The sequence below is a fragment of the Leuciscus leuciscus genome (assembly GCF_965113295.1).
Source record: "Leuciscus leuciscus genome assembly, chromosome: 9".
NCBI classification, from domain to species: domain Eukaryota; kingdom Metazoa; phylum Chordata; class Actinopteri; order Cypriniformes; family Leuciscidae; genus Leuciscus; species Leuciscus leuciscus.
In genome coordinates this window covers 32,847,129-32,867,496 of record NC_138733.1, presented here as the reverse complement: position 1 = coordinate 32,867,496, position 20,368 = coordinate 32,847,129, and the positions used below count along the sequence as shown (strand labels likewise).

General features: G+C 36.2%; 1 protein-coding gene across 7 annotated transcripts in view; it reads right to left on the bottom strand.

The window, feature by feature from the left end:
• Positions 1–2: 2 nt before the first annotated feature.
• Positions 3–20,368, bottom strand: part of fndc3a (fibronectin type III domain containing 3A) — a 92,197-nt gene continuing 71,831 nt past the window's right edge. For all 7 annotated transcript variants that reach the window (XM_082180896.1, XM_082180899.1, XM_082180897.1 and 4 more), the window contains 13 exons: positions 20,213–20,299; positions 18,109–18,247; positions 17,790–17,858; positions 17,588–17,706; positions 14,899–15,004; positions 13,631–13,806; positions 13,384–13,497; positions 12,310–12,459; positions 10,333–10,691; positions 9,212–9,424; positions 5,812–5,978; positions 5,487–5,608; positions 3–2,276 (listed from right to left, as the gene is read on the bottom strand). In XM_082180896.1, coding sequence (XP_082037022.1) covers positions 1,962–2,276; positions 5,487–5,608; positions 5,812–5,978; positions 9,212–9,424; positions 10,333–10,691; positions 12,310–12,459; positions 13,384–13,497; positions 13,631–13,806; positions 14,899–15,004; positions 17,588–17,706; positions 17,790–17,858; positions 18,109–18,247; positions 20,213–20,299 — 2,136 coding nt within the window. In that variant the 3' untranslated portion in view covers positions 3–1,961. The remainder of the gene's footprint in view (positions 2,277–5,486; positions 5,609–5,811; positions 5,979–9,211; positions 9,425–10,332; positions 10,692–12,309; positions 12,460–13,383; positions 13,498–13,630; positions 13,807–14,898; positions 15,005–17,587; positions 17,707–17,789; positions 17,859–18,108; positions 18,248–20,212; positions 20,300–20,368) is intronic.

Below are 20,368 nucleotides of genomic sequence, written 5' to 3'. Positions count from 1 at the left end.
GATTAAGAATTATAAATCTTTTATTGTGCATGGATCCGTCTGTAGATATCATGACTATACAGACACACTTTAGATACATATATATGATTATACATTTCCTATCTGATAACATTTTAAAGTGATATGTCTGGTAGTATGTATACTATAACAAATTTTTGTTTTGGAATGTACGGTGTATGAGGTAACTGCAAACATTAAAATTACATAAAAATGGTCTCATTTTTTGTGCATATTTTATTGATTTTTTGTCGTTTTTCTTTCTCCCAAGAACCAATCGCCTACCATGGTGGGGAGATGTTAAAATGGCACACTTTGCAATTACACTGTATCACTATCAAAAATAGGAATTTGAGATTTTCTTTTTTTCCTTCAATGACAAACAGAAGACATTTGCAGAATATCTATTAGACCAAATCATGTAATTCATTTTCATTCAAGACTTCTTGCAAGGTACCTGTAGTTGTTAACGGTTGTTGACAGCACTCATATGCCCATAACCAAAGCACAAAACACGAAACCCCTACGACCGGACCGTCATGCTGTCGTCAGCGTATGACAATCAGTCACAAGACTTTAACACACAGAGAAAAAGGCAAAAATTTCGATTTCACAGGAAGTACATGTAGGATTAACACAATTCATTACTGCGGTTGTTTTGTTTCTTGCGCTTTTCTTAATTTCTTTGCTGGACAGAATTAACTTAAAGGTTTTATTTTCCATATAAAAAAATAAAGTTCAAATGTGTGATTTAAACAAGGAGAAAAAACCAACAAATCAAAACATATCTGAAAATATTTAGTCATATATTCAATAATCTCGAGATTACATCAAAAAATAATATTGCTAAAAGTAAAGGTTAACAATGTGATAATTTGGTTTCTAAAACTAAACAACTCCCTTCCCCAACCCCCGAAAAATGACCAATACTATATGACTTTTGAAATCATGATTATTGTCAGAATTAACCATTTCAAGAACAAATTTTGTGGAACTACATTTTTTTAAAACAGCCAAAACACATTGAGGGCTTGCACAACTGGAAAACATGTTCCATAAAACGCATCACAAGATCAAGACGCATTCAATAAGTATTTTTTTTTTTCTCTTCTCACTAAGGTGCAAAGGTAAAGACTGAAGGAAAGGTTTCCGAGAAAGCGTACATTGTTTGTGCTGAACGACAATATTTTGGAGCAAAGCAGCTGCTTGATTGTAAAAACAAGCTACAGTATACGTACATGATAGTAAAAATAACTATTAAGCTGAGTTAGTTTGGTATTCATAGTCATAGTCTTACTCCCCGTACTAAGCCAGAATCTCAGGTCCTCGTATCATACTGTACAAAAATATACTAACATTTCTCTAGTTATTTTTGCATCCTTTACACATTCTGAACATCAAAAAAAGTTCTGAGGAAAGTGCTAAATCAACGTTCGCTAATTCGAGCGGTATCGGTCTCGCCTCCCCTTCCTTACGCCGTAGACTTAAGGAGTCTCCCCGGGGGATCGTTCGGGACCCCCTCGCTGACGGTGTAGTCACTGGCCCTCAAGTCCCAGGCCCAAGATAGCATACCGGTGAGCGACGCGACCACCGAGCTAGCTTTGGAACACTGAACGAAATTACACTGAAATTATACGTATAAATAACATAAAGACTACAGCTACACAAATAAATGAAGTGGTACGATGAGTACGCGACGAGCGGTAAGCTTCGCTGCTGATCCTTCAATAAATCGGCCCACCCCGAGTCCGTCGGGAAGGGAACGGCGTTCTTTTGACAGCATGCGCAGAAGGCGAGCGAGAAAGATAGAACGATAGATTGGGTGAAGTGAATCTACAATTTCCTTTTCTCCATCCTTCCCTTCAAGCGGCTCCTCGACGCTTGTGCCGGAAACGAAAATAAAGAAACAAAAACAAACATCAACAAACCAAACTCGCTTTGACGATGTAACGCGGCACAGAGGCTCATTCGATCACGAAGTACTGGATGGCGACCGCGATGAGGATGGAGGTCACGGCCAAGAGGGCGATGATGAGGAAAGAAAACTGTTCGTCCGTCAGGCTGCGTTTTGGCTTCTGGGCCTCGGCTGCTTTGGACCCCGTGGCGCCGGAGGCCCCGGGGGTGTCGATGCGAGGCGGGAGCAGGATGACGGTGGAGCTGTAGGGCCCGATGATTTCAGGGGCGTCCTGGCACTGCCGAACGGCGCAGACGCGAAATCGGTAGTCCGTGGACGAGCTCAAGTTGGGGAGCTGGAAGGAAGTGGCTGAGCCCCTGTAGATCTGAGAGGATTGGAGACGAAAATTTTTAATTAGTACGTTGCAAAAAATGCTTACATTTTATGTGGAATATTATATAAACTACACTACCATTAAAAAGTTTGGAGTCAGTAAGATTATTGTTTATAATAATATATCATTATTACAATTTTAAATATCTGTTTTGTATTTTAATTAGTGCTGGGCAACGATTAATCGCGATAAAAGTTTGTTTACATAATATATGTGTGTGTACTGTGTATAATTATTTTGTATATATATAGTAAATACACACATATGCATGTATATACTGTATATATATTTATACATTATTTAAATTATCTATAAATATTAATATTTTATATTTAAATAACACATTTTTATTAAATGTATACATGAATATGTGTATTTACATATACAAAATAATGATACACAGTACAAACATATATTATGTGAACACAAACTTTTATTTTAATATATTTAAAAATGTTATTTATTACTCCTGTGATCAAAGCTGTATTTTCAGCATTATTACTCCAGTCTTCAGTGTCACATGATCCTTCAGAAATCATTCTAATATTCTGATTTGATGCTAAAGAAACTTTTATTAATATTATCAGTGTTGAAAACCGTTGTGCTGCTTCATATTTTTGTGCATATGAATAAAGTAAAAAAGATATTTATTTAATTTCTTATATATCTATACTGACCCCAAATATGTATAGTGTAGTGCATATAATAACATCATAATAATAATAATAATATAATTATTTCTCTATAGCGTATTTAATAGAAGTATTGTCACGTTTTTAGGCCCAATTCTCAATCAAAACCATAATCAGGATTTGCTAAGACCTAAAATGTGCACATTTTTGAATAGATCAGTAATCAGTATATAGAACAATATTCAGCACTGCATTCATGTCTAAAAGACATTATACTAAGGAGAAAAGAACTGATGAAGTCTATTTTAAAGATGCAGATGTGTAGGAAGAGAAGTAATACGCCTGAAGAACATGAATGTACGCATATGAAGTCCTGCACGTGTGTGTGTGTGTGTGTGTGTGGGCTGCATCAACACAAACAGACAAGCCTCCCATCATGCCTGCAGTCTCCCACAGTGTCTCTCAGCAGGAGGTGATGAGTCAGAGCCAGTGAGACTGCTTTACCCTTCCATTACACTCATTTCTACAGTCACTCACAGGCAGCCAGCGCAGGTGCTCACACTAGAGTGGATTCAAGTTAAATCAAACAGATCTGTCGGGTCCCGTCTGACACAGTATTTTCAGTGACAATTAAATTCAATACGGCAAATTCAGACATCTAGGTGATGCTTCTACCCGGCTCTCCAGCAGGCCCCTTAGGACCCACTTTTAAAGGGACAGTTTACCCTAAAATTAAATTTCTGTCAATTTATTCCCCATGTCTTTCCAAAACCATATGATTGAGATGGAGAAAAGGAGACATTTTGCAGAATGTTTAAGTAGCTTTTTTAAAATAATTTTTTATAAAATGTACCATAAAAGTAGTATTATCCGTTTTCTGAAGCAATGTGCTTTATGGAACAGACCAAATTTTATGTCGTCAAATCTTGTCTGTTTTTGTACATAATGCATCAAAACATGCACCACAAGATGTTACTGTGCCAAGTTTGACACCAATGTTCTCACGCTAAAGGTTCTCATGCATTTTGTGATCAATTGTAGCGAGTTTAAATGTTTTGAATAATGCACAACTGAAATTTCAGAGCTACAGCTGAAGTTATTTCAGTAAAAAACAAAACTTGTGGTCGGTTCCTCACTCAAAGCTATCATATGACAGCTGGGACATTCTTCTTTTGGATGAAATCTGAAAGCTTTCTGTTTTTCCATTGACAGCTACACAACTACCACTTTGACGCTTCAAAAAGTTAATAAAGAGATCGTAAAACTAATCCATTTAAATTGAGCAGTTCAGTAAAAAAATTTACTGAAGAGACTCAATCACTTTATAATATAAAGATTATATTGAGGAGAAATAGGGAGAATATATTCTGCAATCACATTTTGGTAATATATTCATTCCGCCATCACATCTGAGCGTGAAACGCTGCTTGGGTAGTTTCAAGATATAAAAATAATTAATAATACAATAATAATTTAATTGTTCATGTGTGTTTATTCTTGTTTGAAGATTTTTTTTTTACTCATTATGAACACAAAATATTTACGACAAACCAAATTAATTGTAATTGTATTAATTATACCATTGATATACCAAGGTATTTTAGGCCTACAAGTCTAACATTATTTTATAATAAAGTTTATATGATGAACAGATTTAATTTAGGCCTTTATTCACGTCAGCAAACATAAACAGAAGCTCAACTGAAGAATGAACCTCATTGGTTCTTGCAGAAGCTCAAACGTGCTGCGTAACACACGAAAATTAACCTCATTGGTTCTCGCACATTAAGCGAACATGCTTGAGCTTCCATTAACCATATCTGATGTGTGTATTGATGAATGTCTGTATGTGAATAAAAGCCTAAATTCAATCTGTTCATCATATAAAGTGATCGTGTCTCTTGAGAAAATTTGGACTAAACCACTCGATTCATATGGACTCGTTTTTGAAGCGTCGAAGCGGTAGTTGCGTAGCCGTCAATGGAGCGACAGAAAGCTCTAAGATTTCATCAAAAAGACCTTAATTTGTGTTCCAAAGATGAACGAACATCTTACGGGTTTGGAACGACAAGTAATTAATGACAGAATTTTCATTTTTGGTTGAACTAACCCTGTAAGCACCAACCCTACTAATTCTATTCTCTACTTTGGCGCTTCTTAACCTTTATGATGGTTTCGCTAAACAGAGGTTATGAAGGCCATTGTCACAACATGATGTCCGAATATAGATCATGTACAATCAAAGCACAAATTTCAGGGGCTAGATTTGATTTGGCCCTAACATTAAGTGCAATAACCGTCACTAAGCCGTTCGGTAATGACCACTTGATCGCCATTATGCTATGATAATATTCCTCAACACCTGCTGTCTGCTGAGCGCACCTGCTGAGTGCCGTGACCTCTGTGTGATGTGCTCACAAAGCGGGGACCGACATTTGAGACGCTCTGGCCTCACAGTGCAAAGAGACACTATAATTGAGATGCTGTGTTGAGGCTGAAATTGAGTTTTTTTGGTGTTTGGTGAGCTACTGAAAACTGTTCATGGAGATGATAGTGTGGTGTAGGGTACCTGTTTGAAATCAGAATTTCCCTGCATGCTTTGCAAACAGTAGATGACTGGATCTCCCTTCATAGGCGGCAGCGTCTCCCAGCTCACCTCACACGACTCGTCCACACGCTCCACGCGAGGAGCTGAAGAGAGAAATAAAATGTGCTTTTTTTAATATACTTTATATTATGTTTAAGGTAAAATATGACCTGATCGTGTTCATGACAGGTTTTGTGAGATACATGAGGTAACCCAAACTCGAGTGTTTAAAAACAAGCAAAAACCTGTCTACAGAAATGCAATTACAATGGAGGTTTATGGGGCAAGCGTGTGGCAGCTGCGGTACCTTTCAGGGGTGCAGGAGGGGAGAGGGGGGTGGTGAAGGTGTAAACAGTGGAGAAGGGCCCCTCGCCCGCCTCGTTAAAGGCCTGGATGCGGAACGCGTACGAGGTAGACTCATTTAGCCTCTGCACTTTGTGAGTGTGACAGGGTCCTTTATACAAGGATATAAACCTTCAGGAAGAGAGAGAACCAGAGAAAATGTTATAGAGCTGAACTCTATAAAGCCACGAAACACACAATATTGCAAACCTATAATAAATGAGGGATTTTCAAAACAGACTTCAAGGCAGACCTACACAAATCTGAGTGAGTTTCAAATATATAAATAAATGTGTAAATCTGTAAGATTTTTAAATGTGTTTGAAAGAAGTCTCTATTCGATCAAAAATACAGTAAAAACAGTAATACTGTAAGATATGATTACAATTTACAGTAACTGTTTTCTTTTTTTTAATAGGTTTTGCGTTTTAGTTGCATTTTAATGTTTTTGTTAGCCTTTCCAGTTGAAACATTGCAGAAATAGAGAAGATTAACGCGTCAAAGCCGTAACCCAGGCCGTTCACGCATTTTCTGTGCTGCTTTTCCAGTGTTTTCTATGTAAACAAGCGTCAGACGGACATCTTTCACTGTTGCACTGGCGTCTCGCAACAGAGAGCCACATGTTTAGAAAGCCATGTAAAGTTAAAAGTAGCTCATCTTTTTAAAAACATGTCTTGAGACTTCATTTTTTCCTTTCCATTCCATCGCATCTCATGTTTTTAATATAAAAAGAAATCTGTGATCGCCGCTTCAGCTCTTTTTATTAAACTAGGCATAAATGCATGATGGGTCATTCCAAGTCAACTCAGCAAAAAAATTTGATTGTTAATATTTGTTCTGTAGAAAGACAAACATAAATAGTGATGAAAGCCAAAATATTAAATGTCACAGACATATATTGAATTAGTAATCCACTGTTTTGTAGAGGGGGGTCAAAATGTCATTTTCACCAGGGATTTGGATCCATTTTACAGGGGTGTACAAATTACTACAGAGATTGGTAGGTCTATTAGTTAAATCTGTTGACTTTAACAATATTTGTTGCATTATATGCCAATGGTGACTGTTTAAATAGGTCAAAAAACACTTCTTTCTTTTTTTGCCCCAGGATTGCATGCCTGTAACTCATAAAGTATTAAAGATATCTTAAAATCCTTTTATATTCTGGTTCTTAAACTTTCCTTTTGGCGTCTTTATTTTAAAGGCCCTCGATGGCTCAATTCCGGCTCCATGAGTAAATTGTACACATTTTCAGTGGTCGAAAACCAAATGTGGGTCACTTTGCATACAGCTGATACTTTTTTCTTTTAAAGAGGAATATCTAAAGAACAAATAATGTTGAAACTAGAATATATACTGTATATATATATATATACATTTTGTCTATCAACACGATTGCATAGAATATACCTGTCTGAGTGCTATTCTTTTTGTAAAGTTGTCATGCCTGTAACTCTAAAAGTATTCAAGATATCTTAATATCCTTGAATTTTACCCATTTTTCAATAAACAAGAACCAAATGTAGGTACGATTTTAAACAGCTGATAGTTATTGTGTTTAAAGAAGAATGTCCGAAGAACAAAATACACTGAAACTAGAGACGTATCTTGTTTTCCTCTATCAAAACAATTGAATACAACAAACCTCTCTGGAGTCCCTAAAACTAAGTATCCCTAAAATGTTTTTGCAATTCTTTTAATTGAGGGAAACAAGATACATTTCTAGTTTAAACATTATTTATTCTTCAGACATTCCTCTTCAAAAGCAATCAGCTGTGTGCAAAGTGAACCACGTTTGGTTTTCAATCATTGAAAATGGGTAAAATTCAACAATTTGAACATGGAGCTGCTTTGAGCTCCCCATATCTATGGGACTGAACTTTATAGGACCTTGAAAGTGAAGATTCCAAAAGAAAAGTTTATTAAGAATGAGAATCTAGAAGGATATTAAGATATACTTAATACTTTTAGAGTTACAGGCATGCAAACTTTGGAAAAGGAATATTTATGGCACTCAGATGCAATTGAGTTGATAAAAAACAAAACAAAAACACGAGATACATCTCTAGTTTCAACATTATTTGTTCTTCAGATATTCCTATTTAAAAGAAAAAAGTATCAGCTGTATGCAAAGTGACCCAAATTTGGTTTTTCACCACTGAAAATGTGTACAATTGACCAATTTACTCATGGAGCCACATTGACATGTCCATATCTCTGGCACTGAACCATATTGGGCCTTTACAGAAAAAATATGAACAAAATCAAAAATGTATTTTGAGCCGGAGAAGTTTCCGAAAACTTTGATTTGAGACGGAATGACCCTGATACTGTTTTGCTCATAATTGTTTATGCAATTTACTGATCGAGGGTGTTCACACTTGTAGTTCAGTTCTCTTGGTTCTTTTGGAAAAAAAGAAAAAAACTGGTATGTTTGAGCATTCTGTCCTTTTTAGAGTTGCATCTTGTGACATCATGTCCTGTTTTTGGTTCATTTAGATGTCTTTGGTCCATGTTGTGTTCATATTTCATTCGAACCGCACCAGATTTCATTTTGAAGCGGACAGAGACACCAAACACCATCTTTCGCTTGTTTGGTGCGCACCAGGGTCCGGATGGCAGCGTTCTCACTTATTCAAATGAACCGCACTAACAGAGCAATCGCACCAGAGTTCGTTTTAATCGAAACAAATATGCCAAGTGTGAACACACCCATATAAACTCAAATAACCTGTGTTATTTCATTGCTTTGAACAAACAATTGAATGCGGTGCATTATTATTTTGCTCACTGCACCCTCTTGTGGCCTCAGGAGACAAGCCAAAAGCTGTTCTCCCTAACTAAAATGATGCGTTTAAATTTGAATATTAGTCATATTTAAGTATAATTTTTGTTCAGCCATTTTGACCGCCCTAATCAGTTTCTTTGGTAAATCAATTTGTGATAAGACTGCCTTCTATTTTTCTACACCCACATATCCAGAAAATGTACTCGTAAAGTAAATTCTAAATTGTCCACAAAATTATTTAAAATTGACAATTTCCTGAGCATCAAGATCCTCCATAAAGACACATATGTTATCAATATATCTGTACGTGGAAGAAAAGGATTTACATATCTATTAAATACATAATGCTAAAAAAAAAAATAAAAAAAAAAATAAGTTGGCATAATTTATGGCAAAAATCACTCCCATTGCAAAATGCTAATTTGAGGATAAAAATCTCTGTTAAAATTAAAATAGTTATATTTCAAGACATAAGAACTGACATCGCCTCAACCCCAATCTTACCGACTCCAAACTTTTGAATGGTAATGTATAATTGGCTGATTTTCACAAAGGCACAAATAATGTAGCAACTTACCTCCCATTTCTATCCTCCATTTGGAGATGGTACTGTAGGGAATCGGTGGGTTGGGCCTTGGCCGGGCCGTCGCCCCACTTGAGCCTGAGGGTCTGGTGGCTGGAGGCGGTGCACTCCAGACGGGGAGGGAGGGGTGGCAGTGGCTTGGTCTTCAGTTTAAAGGTGTGACTAAAGGGTCCTGCACCCAGACTATTCAGAGCCTGGATCCTTATCCTTCAAACACACAAACACAAGATTCATTCAGTCACAGTTGGGCTTATTATAGCTTGGAATAATTCAGAATTACAATTTTTTTTTTAAGAAAATATGCCCACCAAAAGCTGCATTTATTTGATCAAAAAAATACATCAAACAGCAATAATGTGAAATATTACTACAATTTAAAATAATGGTTTGATTAATTGGATTAAATTGTGATTACATTTTTAAATATAATTTATTCCTTTGATCAAAGCTGAATTTTCAGCATCATTACTCCAGTCTTCAGTGTCACGTGATCCTTCAGAAGTCATTCTTATATGATGATTTGATGCTCAAGAAACACTGACCATGTGACTGGAGTAATGATGCTGAAAATACAGCTTTAAATCACAGGAATAAAATACATTTTAAAATTAGAGCTGATGGTTTAACACGTTTATTTGGTGTTATTAATTATGAAAAAAAAAAAATATGAAAAAAAAAGTTAAACTTAAAATTATTAACACTTTTAACGCACCCAGACCTGTACGTCATCTTGCATTGCATGCAGTTTAGTTACGTAAAATAATGTAGAAGCCTATAAATGCAGTAAAAAAGCCACTAAAATTCAAGATATGAGGGGTTTTTGTCTTATATTTGTATTATATGATATTGTTTACCGATATCACATGAGCAAGAGTGCTGTTTATTTGACGGATAATATTATATATTAGGGGTGGGCGATATGACCAAAATCTTATATCACGAAACGAGTTATTCTATTTCATGATAATGATATATACCACGATATATATATATATATATATATATATATATATATATATATATATATAGAGTAGTTCATTCACTCGCAAAAGACTATACTGGTCACACTGCATGTTTGCTGTTGCCAGTGTTTTGTGCCACAGATTTCGCTGTACCTGTAGGTGGTGTCGGGCTGCAGATTCTGGATGATGTATTTGGTTACGGGCCCTGTAAGGATGGGTTGTTTCTCTCCCAGGTCGATCAGGTAAGACGTGATCTCTGATCCGTGATCACACGGCGCCTCCCAGCGCAGCCCGAGGCAGGTGGACGGAGAGTAGAGGAGAGGAGCGGCCTCTTCATCCTCCTCTTCCTCCTCCTCCTCCTCCTCATCCTCCTCCCTCTCCGTAGTCCTGCACTCCACTCTCATCTCGGACTCGCGGAGAGCGTGGACACTGCTGACCGTCGCTGGCACAGAGCAGGGCGTCTGGCAGAGCACAGCGTCGCTGAAGAGCCCCACACCGGCTACATTCACCGCCTGAGGCACGAATCACAGTCAGTGACTAGAGTTTCAACAGGCCTGACAAGAACATCAAATAAACCTTTCATCTTTAACCTTCATTTAATGCAAAGACACAGCAAACGCGTTAGAAAACTAAACAAAAAAGCAAATACAAAAAAACTAAAAGCAAATACAAGAAAACGAAAGGCAAAACCAAACAAAAAACAATTACACAAAACTAAATAATAGGCATAAATCACACAGTCAGTGAGTGACTAAAGTTTGAACAGGCCTGACAAGAACATCAAATAAACCTTTCATCTTTAACCTTCATTTAATGCAAAGACACAGCAAACATGTTAGAAAACTAAACAAAAAGCAAAAACAAAAAACATATACAAAAAATGAATGAACGCAAAAAAACAAAAACAAATACAAGAAAACAAAACAAAAAGCAAATACAAAAAAATTTATAATATGGACTAATCACACTTAATGACTGAAGTTTGAACAGGCCTGACAAGAACATCAAATACACCTTTAATCTTTAACCTTCATTTAGTGGATTCTAGAAGCCTGGTTAAAAGCAGACCATTCTCAGTAGTAACTGAGTTATGGTCTGGCAAAGCTTCATTAATAACTCATTTCCAAAGGGGCGTCACCAACGGACGTCGCTCAAATGCCTCTGGGCGCAATTGGATAGACCTAAAACCAATCAGAGCGATCGTCATCGTGTAAAGCCATATGCTGCGTCCCTAAGTTACACTACGCCATAAAAGTATGTACTCTTTTTGTGAAGAAAAGATTTTACTTTTGAATGTGTAGCAAAAAAGTAGGCAAGCTTTGGGACATACTACTTCATCATCTTTATCGGACGGATCTGTCACGTGCATCCTGTCACGTAAACTGCCCTGTCAATCATCTTGTCACAGTTAAAATCCTCTATTAAATCTAATTTAATTTCCTATCGTTTCTGAGAGAAATGTAGTAGCACGTTCATCTGCCAGTGGGATTAGAAATCGGCTTGAATGAGCTCTTTGCCAGACTACTTGCAGAGCAAATCTAAATTTGCCGGAAGTTTGTCTGGGTTTTCCCAGGCTAGGATTCTAGCAAAGCCAGCAGAAAACTCATCAAGACTAATTATACTAGACTAACAGTAAATGCACTGAAAAAGAAAAATGTAATGCATAAATTATAGAACTGATAAACTAATTTTTGTAACACCACACTATTTCAAACTCCGTTCCTAAGACTGAATTAGAATTGTATCGCTCTGGTAAATCTGCAGCAACAGTCAGGGATTGAGCTTTTATATATATATAATTACAAACTGTACCAATGAACAAAATTTCAGCCAACAATTAGTAGACAACAGCCCTCAATACAGTAATAAAGAGCTTATTTTAAAGCCCGCAGAAGAAAAAAAAATTCTACATTTGTCTGTCAACACTGGGTGGCGCTGACAATATAAAGTTGGCACTTGCCCAGTCATCTAATGTTTATGAATCATCAAGCTGATTGTTTTGCACTTACAGGAAGTAAAAGCATAATCAGCCACCAGACTGCCATTTCCTGGTTTGTTACGTCATATCTTGCCATTAACAGCTCAAACATTCAGTATTTTGGCATATGTATGACAGCGTTAGTTTCTCACCTGGACTCTGCAGAAGTAGTTGGTGGCAGGCAGCAGCCCCCTCATCTCATGGGACAGGGCAGCACCGGTGTAACACAGCTGCATACTGCCCTCTGCCGCCCCCCACTCCAGGCGATACTCGGAGACCGCCGCTCCGTTACAGGCAGGGGCCTGCGGGGGTGCCAAACACGTGTGAGAGAGAACAAACAACACAGAAACAGCAATAAAAAAATAAACAAAACAGAACAAAACTAAACAAAAACACAAAAAAGTAAACAAGATTAAAAACAAAAAACAAATAAAAAAAGCAAAATCACCAAACAAAATTAAACAAAAATAAAAAGAACCAAAAAGCAATAAAAGCACTACAAAACTACTTAAGGGGGGAATAGTTATTTTCATCTATGATATTATTTAAATAAAAGCTCATAGCCAAAAACAAACTGAAAAATATATATTAAAAAAAATTATATTGCAGAAAAAAATATGCTACAAATTAAAAATTAAACACTCAAATCACTCGAATTAAATTTTTTGTAGTCGTGTTATTTTAATATCAAGTTTTTATTAAGATTTTAAATAAGATTTAATTTTTTATAAAATCTAATTTTGTATTCATTTTAATTAAGTTTTTTTGTGTGTTTTTTTGTTAATGTAATAGTTTTAGTAATTTTGTTACGTTTTAGATTTTTTTTGTATTTTTTTTTAAATATGTCTATATTTTTTATTATGTTTTTGTTCATTTAGTTTTAATTATATTAGTACTTCGACTTAAACTAAATGAAAATTGAGAAATGGTGGTTTGACAACTAGCTAATAAAAAATTTAAAATAAAAGATTATTTATAAGATTATTGTGCGTGTATGTGTATATATATATATATATATATATGAAAATTGATATATACACATTTTTATTTTTTCAGTAAATGTTTCATCATTAAGTAATGTTTTATTTTTTTTATGATTTAAGTTACCGGTAATAACCGTTATTCACTCACAGCAAAATAATTTGCTAAAATGAACCTGAACTCTCAAAGGTACTAAGGAGTTGCTTGATACAGTAAGAACACTGTGCATCATGGGATATTCTCACCTCCCAGCTGACCACAGCACACGTGGGTGATTTACAGGTGAAACAAGGGGGCCGACACGTCTCAGGGGCCCCCGGACCTGTCGTGACCTCAGAGCGCTCCGAGAAAGGGCCGTACTGTTGAACACAAACAAAAATATGAAACAACTTGCTAGCTGACACAAAAATATATGTGGCGCATTTTATGAAAATAACAGATTATTAGCAACTATGAAACAAAGTCTGTGACATTTGTAAGGCTTGCGCTCACCCCAGCTTTGTTGGCAGCTCTGATCCGGAAAGCGTAGGTCCTGCCGGGCAGTAAACTGCCCACTGTGCAGTCCAGTTCACAGCCCTGGTACACTTCCCTGCTCTCTTCCACCTGCGGAGCGAACATTTCCACGCTGTACGAAGACACTGCACTTCCTCCATCCACCAGAGGGGGCGCTAACAGATGCAACGAGAGAAAGCGTTTAGATGCATCAATCATTCTCCCTCTCACACACACGTATCTGAAATACCACGTATTCAGCAAGGACACATTAAATCGATCAAAAGTGACAGTGAAGACTTTTACATTTTTACAAGACAAATTAAATGAACTGCTCGGAAAAATAAATATCCTGAAAAATTGTTTATCACAGTTTCCACAAAAATATTAAGCAGCACAACATTGATAATTAAAAATGCTTGATTTCTCAAAGATCATGTGACACTGAAGACTGGAGTAATGATGCTTTACATCATAGGAATAGATTACATTTAAAATTATTTAAATTTCACATCATTACTGTTTTTTTGTTTTTTAATGGACGCTTGTTTCTGCCACCACATACACATTACAAAAGGTAATTGCAACTTGTCTCATTATTCAGATTTTTTCCTCTCACAATTGCAAGTTTATATCTTGCAAGTTTATATCCTGCAATTCAGACCCCCCCCCACCCACACACACACACAATTGTGACATAAAAAGTCGCAATTACAAAAAATTGCTTGCATATTATTTTCTAGATTTTTGATCAAATAAATGCAGCATTGATGAGCATAAGAGACTTCTTTTAAAAACATTACAAAATTATTCTAAACTTTTAAACAGCAGAGTAGTGTTGGGGGTAATGCATTACAAGAAAAAAGTAATCTGATTACATAACTTGCGTTACAAGTAACTAATAGTAATAATAATACTAATAAAACTAATAATACAAGTAACACATAAATTTTATATTGACAACAAAATAAGTTAATTTTGCAATTGCTAGTTAAAAAAAACAAAAACAAGCAAGCCCCGCCCAGGTGAGAAAAGTAATGCAAAGTAACAGAACGCATTACTTTCCATAAAAAAGTAACTAAGTAATGCAATTAGTTACTTTTTTCAGGAGTAACAAGATTGTAATGACCCACATATAAAAGTAACTTTCCCCAACACATGTAGTGTGAAATACTCCACTCAAGCCCCCTCCCCCCGATTAGCTCCAAATACATACTTAATTGTTTATACGCAATTAATAAGCACACACACACAAAGGCCAAGCTTACCCCAGCGTATCTGCACCTCTCTCGCTTTGGGTTTGCCCACGACCCTGGGCGGCTGACACGGACCAGGAGGAACAGGTGGCGTCTGGACCTGCAAGGCCTCCGTCAGCTGAAAACAACAAGCATGAGAAATCAGAAAGACTGGAGAATCTTGATCCACTTTAATGGTGTTCCCCCTCCTGGACGAGAAGTGTGTGTGTGTGTGTGTGTGTGTGTGTGCACCGGCTGAAACACAGACAGCAGGCCACAGCCATGTGAGCATCCTCTCACATTCACATGCGAAACCCAGACGCTGCCAACATGAGTCATAGCTGTGCGCTGGCAAGTCCCGCATGCAGATATACATCTGTAAACCGCCAACAATGACATCACAGCTGGGATCAGAAGATGGAAGAGAGACTACCGGCCGCTTGCCAAAAGCACTCTGTGATGATGACGTCAGCCCGGCACTCTTCTGTGTTTACAATGTGTCTGGACATTTTTATTACAAAATAATTTGTGACAATGTGAATAGTTACTTGAGACAGTTAACATTGTTAGTTCGAACACATCCCAAAACTCTTTTCAAACATGAATTATTAATGCGTGGTTATTCGGCTACGATCGAGACTACTTCAAATATTAAAAGCATGTTTGTTTGTTTTTTTAAACAACTGTACTTGCAGTTAAAATAATATTAATAAAATATAAGAGTATTTTTCTTGACACACTTAAGTCAACTTTGAAAAAGTGCACTCTGTAATGAAGTTTTACTTTAAATAATTCTGTTTTAATATCAATATTTTGTAATGCTTTAAAAAATTACACTTATTATGATGTGTTGACAACCCATGTAAAGTACTTGATTATAATTTTAACTGTAGTGTTATTTGATATTACATTAAAAATGATGTACTAAACTGCAACTTCAATACAAATGTGTAACTAAAAATATATTTAAATACATGACATACGAGTTTGAATAGTTTTAGTTTACCATAAATGCAGCACACATTGTGCAATACACTTCAACCATATGTCAAAGACAATAGAATTATGAAATTATATATATATACATACAGTACCAGTCAAAAGTTTGGAAACATTACTATTTTTAATGTTTTTGAAAGAAGTCTCTTATGCTCATCAAGCCTGCAGTTTAAAAAAACAAACAAAAAAAAACAAAAAAAAACAGTAATATTATGAAATATTATTACAATTTAAAATAATGGTTCTCTTTTTTAATATATTTTAAAATTTAATTTATTTTTGTGATGCAAAGCTGAGTTTTCATCAGCAAGTACTCCAGTCTTTGGTGTCTTATGATCCTTCAGAAATCATTCTAATATGATGATTTGATACTCAGTTATTATCAATGATGGAAACAGTTGTGCTGTTTAATATATTTTTTTGGAATACTTTTTTCAGGATTCATTGATGAGTAAAACGTTAACAGCATTTATTCATTAAAACAGCATTTATTCAAAATAAAAACATTTCTAACAATATAAATCGTTACCATCACCTTTTATCAATTTAACGCATCCTTGTTGAATTAAAGTACGTACTAATTTCTTTAAAAAAAAAAAAAAAGTTATTGTTCCCAAACTTTTGAACGGTAGTGTATATTGTTACAAAAGATTTCTATTCTAAATAAATACAGTTCTTTTTAACTTTTTATTCATCAAATAATCCTGAAAAAAGTATCTCAGGTTATAAAAAAAAATATTAAGCAGCACAACTGTTTCCAACATTGATCATAAATCATCATATTAGAATGATTTCTGAAGGATCATAAGACACCAAAGACTGGAGTACTTGCTGATGAAAATTCAGCTTTGCATCACAAAAATAAAATACATTTTAAAGTATATTAAAAAAGAGAACCATTATTTTAAATTGTAATAATTTTTCATAATATTAGTTGTTGTTTTTTTTGTTTTTTGTTTTTTAACTGCAGGCTTGATGAGCATAAGAGACTTCTTTCAAAAACATTAAAAATAGTAACGTTTCCAAACTTTTGACTGGTACTATATATATATATATATATAAATAAGTAAGTAAGTAAGTAAGCAAATAAGCAAATAAATAAACAAACAAACAAACATATATATAAATATATATATATATATATATATATATATATATATATATATATATATATATATATATATATATATATATATATATAAAAACATACTTAAATCTTATCAGATAGTTGCATTTAATATAAAATTAAACTTTAATATATGAATAGCCACATATATGGATTTTGTTTGTGCTTGTAAAGTGCTTTATTAAAATTATGCAAAAGAAAACACAAGGGACTCACAGACATGAAGACACCCCAAAATAAAAGTTTGTTTACATAATACACGTGTGTGTACTGTGTATAATTATTTTGTATATTTAAATACACACAAATGCATGTATATATTTGAGATATTTAACACATTTTCTCAAATATATACATGCATGTGTGTGTATTTATATATACAAAATAATTATACACCGTACACACAAATATGTAAACACAAACTTTTATTTTGGATGCGATTAATCGTTGCACAGCCCTATAACATTGCTGGCACTATAAAGCTCAGTGTTTGAGTGGTGGGACATTCTCATTCTAGAGAGCATTTCATTGGCCAATATCTTGTATAGGCGATATGAGCGAAGAGTCATCACTTTTTAAAATGATGGTTTAACATACCGGGCTCTCGCCTCCCGCACTGATGCAGTGAACTCTAGCCTGGTATGAACATCCTGGGCTCAGACCGTCGCAAACACACTCCATAGCCGAACCGCTGTACACCTGATTCCAAGAAGACCCTGAAAACACACACACACACACAATCAATGAAATAACCGTAATAATAACAGGAAGCACACCAGGAAACCTCAGTGGAACGTACCACATAACCCTTCAGACAGCTCCACCACATACTTCGTCACATCTGAGCCGCCACTGTCTTTGGGAGGCTCTGAGGGGGAAACCACAAAAAACATCCTTAGTATTAGCAACTTCAGCTAGTTCTTGATACTGAGGTACATTCTGCATTTCTGTTCGTTTTAACCTTTTAATTTCATCAGTTTAGTTGCCTAGCATGAAAATTTTGTCGCATATGCAAGTGATTTACTCGCATTGTAAAGGGTTTTATGAGGACTACATTAAAGATGATGTTTAGATTGTTTTTTTTTCTGTGATGGGTGATCGTAACATGCTGAACTGACCCCAGGTCAGGCGGAAACTGGTCGGGTGAGGTTTGCCCTTCACAGTGAGTCTGCAGGGGCAGCTCGGCCTATCAGGGGCCGTGGTGAACTCGGACACAGCGCTGGGGTTACTCTTCCCTTCCGCGTTATAGGCCACAACCTGCGATGATGAAAAAGAAAAAGGAAAAATTAGGCAGAGTGTTTGTGTGTGTCGGTTCATTAATGATTCAAAATGTCACAATGCAAAAAATCTGAATGGTCCTAAAAATAGGCTTCATTATGACTCACACAAACACTGGGTTCAGAGGAAATGCAAATCTCTAGGGCCTTTTAAAAGCCTTTATATTCACCACCGAATTTATCTCACTCAGAAAGAGTTTTTCCCCTGACAAAAGTGCAGGATGAGGAAGCGTTTCGCGGTTCGGAAATGAACGGTGGTGTTGTGATGTCATCTGTCACAGTAATTGTCAGTAATTGGGGATGTGAGCTCTCGGCAGGTAATCAGCTCCTCTCATCAGGACACATGCGGCCGTTCTGAGCGCATTAATACACTTTTGTTTTTGGAAACGAGATTATGATCAGCGCATCCCTAACGACACCAGAGAACAGTGACCGATCGCATCAGTGCACCACCTGCTTCATCTCACGGCCACTGGAAAACACAGGTGAATCACGACCGGGAGATGAAGAGAGAAAACAAAACTAGAACAAACTAATGATGGAATGAACAAAAGAAAAACAACAGCAAGATTAAAAGAAGAAAGAGAACTAGAACAATGAAATAGGAAATGAGCTGAAAAACAAAAGGAGGATAGAGCAAGCAAGACAACAAAGAATGAAACAAAAGAAGCTGATAATGAAAGAAAATACTTAATGAACAAATGAAGAAAAAAGCTAATCAAAAAGAACTAGAAAAAGACTGAAAGAGAAAGAAAATGAATGAAAGACAGCAAGGAAAGAATGAGGACAAAGACAAAAAACAAAACAAGAAAGAAAGAAAAAAAATGAGCTAACAAAAAGACAAAAAAAAAGCAAGAAAACAAAGAATGAAACAAAACAAACTGATAATGAAAGAAAAAACAAAGGAAAGAGCAATAAAAGACTGACAAGAATAAACAATCAGAAAAGAAAAAAATACTTCTTAATCAAAAATAAAATGATACCATAAATGAAAGACAAAAAAATTTACAAAAAAGAGACTAAAATAACAAACGAAAGAACTAACAAACAAAGAGAGAGAGAGAGAGAAAAAACCAAACAAACAAGAAACAACAACAAAAGAAACAAGCAAATAAGCCAAAAAAACTAAGAAAAAGAAAGAAAAAGCAAACAAACAAACAAAAAAGAAAGACAAACAAAAGAAACAAACAAACAAGCTAACAAAAAACTAAATAAGTGGACACTAAAGGAGTCACACATCCAGTATAGTCATGAAGGCAAGCAGCCAGTGCGGGTGTGTGTTAGTGTGTGTGTGTGTGTGTGTGTGTGTGTGTGTTAGAGTGTGTGTGTGTTTCTCACCCTGAAGCGGTACGTGTTGCTCCTGTGGAGGCTTCTGATGGTGTGTGTTAGTGTGTGTGTGTGTGTGTTTCTCACCCTGAAGCGGTACGTGGTGCTCCTGTGGAGGTTTCTGATGGTGTGTGTTAGTGTGTGTGTGTGTTAGAGTGTGTGTGTGTTAGAGTGTGTGTGTGTTTCTCACCCTGAAGCGGTACGTGGTGCTCCTGTGGAGGCTTCTGATGGTGTGTGTTAGTGTGTGTGTGTGTGTGTTTCTCACCCTGAAGCGGTACGTGGTGCTCCTGTGGAGGTTTCTGATGGTGTGTGTGTGTGTTTCACACCCTGAAGCGGTACGTGGTGTAGTGTGTGTGTGTGTGTTTCTCACCCTGAAGCGGTACGTGGTGCTCCTGTGGAGGTTTCTGATGGTGTGTGATAGTGTGTGATAGTGTGTGTGTGTGTGTTTCTCACCCTGAAGCGGTACGTGGTGCTCCTGTGGAGGTTTCTGATGGTGTGTGATGGTGTGTGATAGTGTGTGTGTGTGTGTTTCTCACCCTGAAGCGGTACGTGGTGCTCCTGTGGAGGTTTCTGATGGTGTGTGATAGTGTGTGATAGTGTGTGTGTGTGTGTTTCTCACCCTGAAGCGGTACGTGGTGCTCCTGTGGAGGTTTCTGATGGTGTGTGACAGCTCTTCTCCATCATAACTGGCCTGGAACCCATAACCCTGTGCAATACATTCATGAGAACACAATCACACACAGTGTGAAACAAACCCGGCCTTCTGAAACTGAAC